The sequence below is a fragment of the Siniperca chuatsi genome, linkage group LG2, assembly GCF_020085105.1.
Source record: "Siniperca chuatsi isolate FFG_IHB_CAS linkage group LG2, ASM2008510v1, whole genome shotgun sequence".
NCBI classification, from domain to species: domain Eukaryota; kingdom Metazoa; phylum Chordata; class Actinopteri; order Centrarchiformes; family Sinipercidae; genus Siniperca; species Siniperca chuatsi.
Window position 1 is genome coordinate 6,174,308 of NC_058043.1, and position 12,200 is coordinate 6,186,507.

Below are 12,200 nucleotides of genomic sequence, written 5' to 3' on the forward strand. Positions count from 1 at the left end.
TGTTGCTCACCAGTAGTCTGAACACAGCGTTAGTATGACCATCGGCTCTGCCTCTGATAAAACACCGATGTTACTGCTTTATGCAAGATTTGCTTGGCTGTACTGAAATAAGGTCTCCATCTACATTGACGGTTACCAGAACAGTGTTCTGTCAAATTAATGCAAAACCATGAAACTAAAAAAAAAAAAAACAAAATATAAATGTCTCCCTTTTGGTTTTTTGTTTTTTTTTTCCTCAAAGAAGAACACAGGACAAGGGATGTACAGAGCAAATATGTATGCTGCAGCAGACCAAAAAAATGCAATTTAATTGGACTAAATAGTTTTGGAGACACCTAAAGACACAAAGCACTCCGAGTGAACGGTGGGAAAAAAAACTGCCCCCTGATCCACATGAAAGAAACTGGCAGCTATCCCTGCATTCCTCCATCAGCTGACTACTCTACTCTACTCTACTCTGTGTGTGTGTGTGTGTGTGCGTGCACAAAGACTAGTTGCACACAACACACAAACTCAGCTCCATCACTGAGGAGCATGCATACATCAAAATCTGAGACGGAGACAAACAATTTGCACATGGGACAGAACAACACCACACACATTTCTGTTCTTACCTTGTCTACAGGTAGTGGTAACGGAGCCTGGATGACACTGAAAGAGGAAGAGAGAGGAGAAAACAGTTTGTCACCATGGAAACAGCAGGGATGGAAGACACATGGAGTAACCACGGCGACAGAAGGAAATAAAATGGTTCTTGAAGGTCTTGTAACACTTTTTTTCACCTCCTTGTTAAATAAAAACCTCATCATAGCACATCAAAAAGTCATTCATGTGAGAAATCTAATCTCTACTTCCTTATTTTCCATTAATTCATTTTTTCCCCCTTTTACCAATTTGATTAATCGGCTAGCTTAATTCCCAGACTCAATATCAGCTTCAACTAGAGCCTCAAAAAAACTGACACACAGACACACAAACAACTACAGCCTCAAAAAGGAACGTCAAGTTCAATCAACACCTGTGATGGTCACAACAAAACCAAAACGCTATGAGCACAGAGGAACCACTGAACAGGCTTCAGGCTAGAGGGTGAGTCCAGCAGGTAAACACTGCAGTGGCTGTTAAGTGTGTAAATCAGCGTGTTGAAGTGACTGAACATCAAACAGTGGTCAATAAGCTAACAGGGATTCCTCACACAGAGAAGCCTGAGGCCAGTTTTCAGATGCAGAATGAGCCTGTAGACAGCTTTACGCATGGCAAGTCATACAATGTTTGCCTTTAGCTAGCTCAGCCAATCACAACAATGCACCAATAATGTAGCAGTCAATCAGGGCCCAAGAGTACATTACATAAAGCTCTCTACACATGATCAGCAAGGTGCAGAGCTCAGTGCGCAGACTGAGTGTATCGTAGGTTTAGATCACCATGTAGCAAGAAAAGCACAGACAAATTTGAAAAACAGAAGAATGAGCTTTTCTTTACAATGCTGGCAATGATCTTCTTTCAGGAGGAAGATGGGTAAGAGCCTGATGATCAAGAAGGATTTAGGTGCATTAAACCTTTTTGTCAATTTCATCCATCACAAGTTGCTGTTGCTGACAGCTGTCATTTCACTGGTTAAAGGTTGAAACTGAATCATAAATTTGTATACTTTTAAATCATATAAAAAATAATAAAAGTCCAATCAATCAATTCACTCTCAAACTCTGAAGTGCTGATAGAACACTATATATTTATTGTTAATCATGACATTTATTTTAAACACGCAACTCTTTCAAATAGGTGTAATTGTCAGTATTTTCACAACCCGTATAACAAGAACTGAGGTCTCTTCTTGAATGTATGGCAGCTATGTAAACTACAGAGATTAGCTCAGTTTATTTAGCTATGTACAGAATGCCATTGAATTAAATTAACCAGCCAACAAGCAACAAAAATATTTGATCAACAAAACTTAACAGTGCAGAATAATTCAGTTTTTACATATTTTCAAATGTACCACAGACTCTGGATAATTGTCATGTTCTCCATGTTATTTTGTTAGCAGTGCAGTTTGGAGCTACAATGACTGGTCAATTGATTAGCTGATCGAAATAAATTAACCAGCAACTTTTTTAATAGTCGTTTCATTGTTTGAGCCATTTTTAAGCAAGAATACCAAACATTTGATGACAACCACAAGGTGGCTCGTTTCCTCACAGACAGTGTGCTGTAGCACAGGCCAGGTGTTTTATATGACATAACACAGATGGTCCTGTTATTCCCCTGTTAGATTAGTGCAAACCATGTGTATTAATCATAGTGAGTTGTTTCCACCATTTTCTCTTCTGTATTAATCAAATGGACACAGTTAGGAGTTATGACTGTAGTTGCATGGATGGTGATTTAAAAAACTGAAAATTCTGATTTAACGCATCAGAGCAAATTAAAAACAATTAGAAAAAGATTAAAAGAGTTTTTGATCACACATCACTGAACCAACACCAGATGTGAAGCCACATTTCTACCCATATTGTGGGAAAAACTGGCCACCCTCAGTTTCTGCCCTGCATGAACATGACATCAGCCATTCAGTGGAGATATTTATCCAAAGTACTGTATTCTACAGCAACACAAGGTCACACAGGTTTGTTTTAGTGGGGGTGAAGATAATCCAGAATTTACCTGGAAACAGTCAGAGTTCAGGAATGAAGGTAAACTTAACTCTGGGCAAAATATAACCTGACTCTGTTAATGTGTAACTACAAACCAGCAGGAGAGTTGCAGACTGCAACAGCTCCTACAACAACTATGAGGAAATAACACAAGTCTATCCCAGCTCACACTGGACGAGAGGTGGGGTACACACAGGTCACCAGTCTGTCACTGGGCTGACAAATACAGATAACCATTCAACCTACCAGACCACTTAGTTGAGAGCAGACCACACCCATAGGCATTTGAACCTAGTGCTAACCACTGTACCACTGTGCTGCCTGTGTATTCATATTGTCATAATTTCTTCATGTGTATCAGGAGCCAGTTGCACCAGCTGTTTGTAGCTCAACCTTATCCTATTTGTAATATGTTTACTAAGTGGAGATTTAATCTCATAAATACACTTAATTAAAATGGTTTGCAGCACAAACGTAGATGTTAGCTGTTAGTTGGTTCAGGAAGATAGTGGCTGTAAATATTTACTAGCTAGCTAATGTATATAACCTGTTTGGTAAACGAGGTAATAGATTGTCAACATATCTGACCTGAATGTTGATCAAAACGCTGTTTAATAATGATGTAAACTGGTATGGTATAAGAGTTATAGTATGTAGGCTCCACTCTCAGACATTGACGGGCGTCAACAATAACCTTGATAAACCAACATCAAGATTTTAACAAGACATTCCTATAAACTGTGAGTACCATTAACTACATTTCACAAAAGAACACAATATACATCAAATTATAAAACATTATGCAAATAATATTAGACTAAATGACCAAATAAGACTACTAGTTCTGAAACACATTTTTGCAGACACAAATAAAACAGTCATGCCCACAGTAAAGGATCGTCAGGTGATTTAAATATTCTGCTTGCCTTGGTCCCTTAGAAATACTGATTTACACATTGCTAAGGTCTTTACTCACTAAGACATTCCTTAAGTTTTACTGATGCAAACAATTTTAGAACAATAGAGACACCAAGAAACAAACAAAAGAAAAGAAAAAATAAATGTTTGCTAGTACTAAAATCCTGGCAGTTTTTATTAATCTAAAAAGGCAGAGACAGACAGAAAATAAAGGAGTGGGGAGGGAAGAGTACTTTCATTAATGATTGCTGCTTTGTACTCAAGGCCAAAGCTTAGGTAAGCGAATAGGATAAAATACACTTCAAAGGATAAGCCAATAATTTTAAAAAGGACTTTTTTTTTTACATTTAGCACCCACAGTGCAGGTTCTCTGCAGAGATCAACATCATCAATCACGGTAAACACCAGAGACTCTCTGTTTGATCCTGATTTCACTGTGCTGAGTTAAGTGTTTTCATATCAGAGCTGCATTGAGCTCTGCTGCCTGTTGATCACCTGACACTCAGGAGGAATTGCAAGTACCTTCCAGGAAATAATCCTCATCGTCTTACAAACTTCCCAGTCTCATTTGGTACAAGACTTTATCTTTTAAAAAAATCTAGTTTTTTTTAATAAGTCTCTGTGAGCTGTGACAGCAGATAATTTCAAGCTACATTTCACATTGTAAAAATTAATAAATTAATGTTACTTCCTGTGGTTACTACTTTGCAAAGGGGGTTACTAAAACTTGACAGACAGAATGAAACTGGCTGTAATTTTGAAGTACACACAGGATAACACGTTAACTTTTTTCTAGAGAGCACTTTTTGCCATCTTGATTTGATATTTAGTGGCATTTTTGTCTTTTTCCAGCTGCATACTAGCAATTAAGCACTTTTTTGTTCCAACTTCTTTCTGATTACTAGACACTGGTGGTGGGACTTTCTGAGGAAGACTCTTGTCCCTAATGACTCCATCATACTGTGTGGTTCCAACAGTTTGTTTCTGCTACATTCATTCAGTCACAGCGGTCTGTCACGCTTTAATTTTCATCACCAGGGCAATCACTGTGCATAATGTCTTATTTATCACCACAGCCGGCAGCAGTTCTGTCACTCAAACAGCATCATCACAGCAGGAGGCCTCCTGTTCATAATTAGATTTTTTATTTGCCGATTCATTCATATGAATCAAATAACCCTTTTCCATAGTAGGAATTTGACAACCTGTAACGTCACACAATCTGAACTCATGAGGTAGAACACATTGCTAGGTTTTTACTCGCGTTGCCACTGTATTTTACCACAGGGGTGTTTGAGATATACGTCATTAAATAAGGCAGAAGTGGGACCGACCTCATTTAGGCATGCTAGCAACGCAATGTTGGTCTGTCTGTCGTTCAGTTGGGCGACCACTTTGGTCCACAATGAAATATCTCAACAGTTGTTAGATGGGTTGCCTAAAATCTGTACAGACATTCACGATTCCCAGACAATGTATCCTAATGATTTTAGAGATCCCCTCATTACATCAAGCGCCACCATGACGTTCACACATCTGAGGTTTTTTGTGAAGTGCATCTACAACTATTGGATAGGTAGTCATTCATGTTCCCCTCAGGATGAATTGTAATAACCTTTGGTAATCCCCTCCCTTTTCTTCTAGTGCCATCATCACGTCAAAACTTTTTTGCCCAAAGTAATTTGTCCAACACTTTGATTTATGCATTATACCTGCAAAACTAATGACATTCTCATCAGCCTCAGTCATACTTTGTGTTTAGTGCCAATTAGCAAATGTTAGCATGCTAACACGCTAAAATAAGATGGTGAACATGGTAAACATTTTACCTGCTAAACATCAGCATATTAGCATCGTCCTGTTGATGTTAACCTTTAGCTGCTCAAAGGTTTGGCAGGCGAGAGAAGTAAGCGGTTGTGGGACAACAATGGAAAAAATGCTTGAGCATCCTAGTGTTCTACGGGTTTAAGACCCTAACCACAGTGTCCCCTCATGTAGTCTGGCAGCAGACTTTTGCTGCATTGAGGCTCAAACTTCAGGGTGTTGTGAAAACTGAACTTAAGTTAAAGCTTCACAGCAGATTCTGTCTATATCAAGCAAATCACGCAAATCACGCATTTTCAGTCATCATCAAACACTGACTGCAAGAACCAGACCAGCACTGCTCCAAAATAACCCATTTTTAAAAAGACGGAAAATATCCACAGCATAACATGACCTAAATTCACAGCTCTTCAGCTGTGGCTCACAAGAACATCAACTCTACCTACACACACACACACACACACACACACACACACACACAAAGCGCAGCTGGTCCACAGGAATCAGTCATCCACATCAGATCTAGCGGAGTCTGTTTTGCAAGCAGTCCAGCAGGGACTGATGATGGAAAACACTGGCAGGAGTTTCCATGTGTGACCTGCTCGGATATTTCTACCACCGCACACAGACATGTAGTGGAGGAGACATAAAGCTGACTTGGAGAACATTTTGACCTGTCCCAAATATGGCTCAGCATCAAATCTCAATGCATATTTGGCACTGACTGAAATATGTCTGTAGCACCGACTATCAAAAAACGGTCAAGTACCAAAAGCTGGCATCAAATGTCTCATCAGATTCGTCCTCTTCTTTACTTACTTTTCTTTTCTGTAAAAGTTCCTGATATAAAAATCAAGATTTTGCCAATTTTATACCATCTTATTTAGACAAAGTTCCTGTAAGGCTTCTTGTGTTTAGATCATTTTGGTATCAATACTAGTGCTGAAACCACTGGTGGATCAATCGATTAGTCAATCGACAGAAACGCAACAACAATTTTGATAATCGATTAATAACTACTAAACTAATAACTCAAATGTGAGGATATGGTGCTTTCCTCTGTTTTATATCATTGTAAATCTTTAGAGCTTTATATATTTGTTCATTGCTTGCAAAAAGAGTTCTCTCTCTCTTGGAAGAAGACCAAAGTTTATTAATTGGATTAAAGAACTGTCCTTAACTCCTCCTCTGGATAAGATTACTTACATTATTCAGAAGGTACACAATCGCTCTTTTGGGGTCCTTTATACAATATATGGAGAATGTAGATTTAAGTAATGTGATGAATGTGGAGGGCAAGCTATAAATATTAGTTGTCCTCTGCAGTTGCCTGAACTATCTGAACTCCTTTTATTATTTGATTGGTCTGTTTCATGTGAATTATCTCTGAATTTGACAATGATATACAAATAATGAAAATATGATGTGAACATGACTATAAGGGAACCCTTTTGAAAAGCAGAGAAATGTTTTACTATAATTATTTACATTTTATTTATGATTATTGTGATTATTATTGTTTTGTAATTATCTTTGAAATGTCTGACATGTAAGTGAGGGCCCAATCTTAATGTTGGACTTTAGTGTATTTGCCTTTATATTATATTATTTATATTATATTTATATTATACATTATATTATCCCTCATACTGGATGTAAACAAATTAGCTTTTTTTTTTTTTAACTGAACACGTCACTTTGGATTCTGGGAAATTGTGATGGGCACTTTTCAACATTTTCTGGAATGTTTTTAGACTAAACAAATAATAGATTCATCATAAAAACAATTGGCAGATAATGAAATCGATAATGAAAATAATCCTTATTTGCAGCTCAGTTGATACCAAAACATATGGACACTAGAATCAAAACATTTCAAACGATGCCTAGCCCTAGTTCTGGAGGACACTTTGACCAATCCAGGAGGACCTCCCTACTTGCCACAGATTTGTACAGAAAGACTGGCTGTTTTTAAAGCAACAACTACTGTATATAAGAAACCACAAAAGAGTAAAGGATGCTTTCCACACAGCTGCTGCTTCAGGTTTGGTCCCATGCATTTACCTGCAGACAGCAACAGTAATTGGAACACCCCACAAGAAATTGCTCTCTAACAACTGTCAAGCACTTTAGACTTCCAGCTTCATTTTCTGACAGGATGTAGATCATTCAGGGCCCTTTAACAGATACAATTAACAGTTCACGCCTCACATTGTGTTGTAAACACAAATCTTAAAATCTTAATAGATTTAAGCTATAAAGCCAGATGAACAATCAATCAGCAGCTTGTCCTGGCCTCATCAGGACTGTCTGAGCCTAAATAACCTGGCTCAGATTCTGGACAGCAGAGACATTACCTGTCAGGTCTTCTTCCTGTGTGTGTCAGCTGGTGATTTGTCACAGGACAAAGTTCACTGTTCGGCCTCTATCTCAGCCTGACTCAGCTACTCGTGTGGGAAAATGGATCCTTCCTCCCTTACTTCATTTTCTTTTCTAGTTTCAGACCGAGCAGCTGATTCCTCGCTACTTTTCCACAGTGTGAGTGAAGTCATCCCATAACACAAACTTTCTTTCTTTCTACTCTTTGCTCCTCCCCTCCTCTGAGCAAGATTTTCTTCCTTTAACTTGTGCAAGTTACTGTAGCTCCACCCCTCCTGGCACTCACTGTGAGGAAACAAACTCTCCTCCCTGTGTATGCGCCTTCACTGCCTTTATGGTCTGTGGGACGCTAAAGGTGTGCTGGATAACTAACTTGCCATTGCATGAGGGGGCTGAGTTATCATTTTTCTAAGCAATGGTTCTGAAAATGAAACATCCTCTCTAACCACTGGACCATGAGTATGTGTGAGAGTGTGGGTGTTTTAAAGAAAATATGGCAGGTGATAACAGACTGATAAGGGAAACAAAAGAAAGCTATTGTCATTAACAAAACAACGACTGGAGATAAACAATGCTGGATAAACCTGAAACACTTTGGAGGTGTAACATCTACAGGTCTGACTTTGTTATTTCAGAGACATATTTTTACCTGGTAGAATTATTTTTCACCAGATAAAAGAAGTTGCATGTTTCCTGTACAGAAACTGGAACTGTGAGACATTAAATTAAGCAGAGTTGGAGCTTTAATTTACATCTTGCTCCAACTTGTGAATTGGTTGTTTTTGTGTTGTCCTCCATGTTCTCCTCTCGGTGTGTCACCACATTAATAATAATGTGAAAGAATGACTCCACACTGAATCACACAGAGGAAGAGAGCTGCTGCTGCACGTTTTCAAACATTTCTGGCCACACCCCAATCAGTGAAGTCACAGCAGGTGTTTTGCATTAAATGGAAAACACAATAATATGGGTGTGTTCACACACTGTTCACACACTGTTCACACACTGCCCCCCCCTTTACATAAAATGTAATGGAAGTGGCTGCAGGGAGCTAAGACTGCAGCTATTTCAAAAGACATTGCATCCACTTTTTTTTGGCAGAGCAAAGTGCTCTAAAGATTAAACTTTTCAGAAAAGATTTTCTTATTAAGTTCCTCTGACTGTTAACTATTCTTTTGAGTTTTCAGGTTCACACCTACAGTTGTAATGAAAGATAACACTGAATCAAGTTTTCAAAGGACACCGATTTTGTCTCATGTATAAATACAGGTGCTTAGCTCACACGTAGAAAGCGACTGTATAAAGCTGTATTTGGCAGACTTCCAGATGGCTAATGCAATAGAAGCGTAACAGAAACATTCTTCAGGTATTAATAAATCTGATTTAGCTTCACATCACTCTCTCTCCAGCTGCATTTCATAGAGAGAGAGCTGCATAGAATTAAATACAATAAGTGGGGCTGTCCTCGATAAAGAAAATGTCCATTTATGTTGGTGAAAGTTATTGCCATATGTGGATTTGTGACTGTACATGGCACCACTGATATGTAAGCCTATGATGGTGTAATTTACTCCATACCGTCCCTACAAGGGATGTTTAATTAAGTAATGATCGATTGACAGTTAATGGGTTAGATTAATCAATAATATTTTGATTCTATGAAGATTATATTAAACTGTAATTCTGCCCGGTAGTATTTGTTTATTCCTGAGACATCAGTTGCATCTGTGCAGATGTTTTCAGTAGCTGGTCTTTGAATTTCCATTTCATTTGGATAAACTGTGAGGCAATGCAGCAAGACTCCAATGTCTGTCTTGGTTATGTGTTGGAGGTTTGAGTTCATCTCAACTGGCCACCAGTCTTCATCTAACCAGCTCACGGCTGCTGCATATTTGACCATTCTTCCTGTCAACATCAAACCTTTGCAAAACTGACCTGCCAAATTTTTAACAAGTTGTTGCATACGACTTGGCCCTGACCATGTAGATATGCTCACGTTCTTAAAGTGGCTATAAATCGAAATTTTTATTATAACAATGTATCAAATGACTGTGAAAATTGTGACAATGTGAAAGGGGTTGCTCGTAGTGATGAACCTACAGAGAATTATCACCCGAATCTGCAGCTCCCCTCGGCTATACAGAGATTTATAGTTTCAGCTCATTGTTTAGCTGTAGCGCCCACAACTATACTGTTTGGGTTCACTCTCATAGCATCGTTTTCAGCTAAAAACCTCTAAAAACCCACTGTACACTACCTGCTCCGAACCAAACGGCAAACAGACACATTTAACAACTAGCTAATGAACATAGTGGAGCAGTTAGCAGCTTAAAGAGTAACTAAACCCCCAAACCACTTTTTTCAACTGAAAACCAATGTATATGGGTATTTAGTAGTGTTGTTGATGGATTCAGGTCCAGATCTTGACATTTTAGGGTAAAGTATTTGAATTCTACATATTGTGTTTTATATGCATAGCGACTGCCCTCTCCAGGTTCAAACACGGCTAATGCAATTCAATTTTGCTACTGGCTGATCTAGAGGCAGGTGACATATATGGTGGCAGCTTTCGTTTGGGGTTTAGTTGCTCTTTAAGAGCCAGATACTTCTCTCAGAAGTTCACCAAAAATAGAGCTAAAATATCCTGAAACATGTAAATGGTCATGGAGTTTTAGAAATCAACTCTTCGTTTGCCAACACAGACAGCAGGAGCAGAGCAGACCCAGAACTCTTTATTTCCGCCTGTATTCATGCAGGTCAGGATGCTCGTCTGTGTTTTGCAGACTGAAAGCCGGACAGCAGGGCAGCAGATGGCACTGCCCACCATGGCACTGTGCCCCGGCATCACACACACAGATTCCACATGGTATCTACTGTAGCCAATTACAAACTCACTCTCTCTCTCTCTCTCACACACACACACACACACACACACACACACAGGTGGGACTCCCAGTACAGTAGGAAGTTCCATGCTGGGTCAGCTACTGGTCTGCTACGGCCCATTTAACTGAACACACACACGTTTGTGGTACTACAATTTGTGAACATTCTCCAGCCCTCAGCGTGAATTAATGTAAACATCAAATGACCACTTGACCAACACCAGCAATAGTTTTCAAATGGTCGATCGCAAAGATCAAAAACATGAAACACCATTTCCCTCTCAGCTTTTTAACAAAATGGCTGTCCATGTCAACAACTAGACTGACACTAATCACATCACTATGCAAGCAGGAATTTGGTGTGTGTGTGCGTGTCTATAAGCAGCCATACAGGAAGTAACAGCATTATTTACAGTAACCAGAGAACTATTAATACCACCACTAACTGGTTCATTCTGTCCAATGATAATGTTGCATTAACAAGCATTAACAAATCACAATCTGTCATTCAAGCCGTAAATATGAAAGATTCATGGCTCAGTGTTAACCAATGAGAATGCTTACTCGCTTCGGCGGCGTGCCTCCATCCCATCAGGTAGGAAGAGTTTGATTGTTGACACGATGCAGCCATGGGTGACTGGAAAAACAGACAGACAGCCATCACGTTAATGTACAGCCCTTCAGTACTGGTTACCAGTTCTGAGTCAACGTCATGGCGGGAGAAATTTGAGTTCTGCAATAAGGTTCACCATCATCAGTGAATGTGTAGAGAAGTACTGAATAACACTATCACCCACCAGCTATGGAAAAGTCCAGACTACAAGACTTTCAAAATCTCAGAACTGCTTAACTGTTCCCACTATAAGACTTTGTCCCCAAAGTGTTGTCATGTTGATGTGGGGGTGCAAAACCTCAACAACTGATCTCACACGAGATGGAATAATCTTGAAACCAGCTTCTTGTTTTTGGCGAAGATAAAAATCACGTATGTTTGAAGACTTATCGTGTCTGGGACAGCTCACTAAAATAAAAATAAAAAATCAAGACTTGTCTAAGAACAGCTCGAACTAGACAATCCATCGTGAATAGTACAAACAAGAACTCCATGTGGACTTAATTTATTTCCGTACAGTATGAAAATCTATTAGCTGTCTCTACAAACTTGCTTGAATTGTGCAATCTATTGTAATTAATGTTACGTGTGTTACTTTGTCAAAGTTACTTTATCATTTTGTGGTAATGCAATTTAGGTGCTGACTGATATAACTCAAGCACGTTTCAAGAGCCTGTCAATTCATTTTCATACTGTTAATGAATGGAAACCAACGGGTGCCCAGAACGGTAGGAAAAATGCATCTAAAAATATAAAACTGTATAGCATGCACTGATAGATGATCAGCAAAAAAGTAAAGTACACATGACTTATAGTTGAAGAACTAAAACCTGCCAACACACATGGCTTTATTACAGTCTTCCAGAGAAAAGGAGCTACAACTTAAATTTATTTGGTGCTTATTTTATCTAATGTGATCCTGTGTAT

The 12,200-nt window shown here is 38.9% G+C and overlaps 1 protein-coding gene across 14 annotated transcripts in view; it reads right to left on the reverse strand.

Annotated features, from left to right (window-relative positions):
• The window catches only part of slmapa (sarcolemma associated protein a), a 68,317-nt gene that overhangs the window by 32,404 nt on the left and 23,713 nt on the right, over window positions 1-12,200 (reverse strand). For 13 of the 14 annotated variants that reach the window (XM_044210277.1, XM_044210264.1, XM_044210345.1 and 10 more), the window contains 2 exons: window positions 11,225-11,297; window positions 615-651 (listed from right to left, as the gene is read on the reverse strand). In XM_044210277.1, the coding sequence (XP_044066212.1) occupies window positions 615-651; window positions 11,225-11,297 (110 nt within the window). Of the gene's footprint in view, window positions 1-614; window positions 652-7,753; window positions 8,028-11,224; window positions 11,298-12,200 lie in introns of those variants that run through there. The other variant, XM_044210352.1, reaches the window with a different exon arrangement.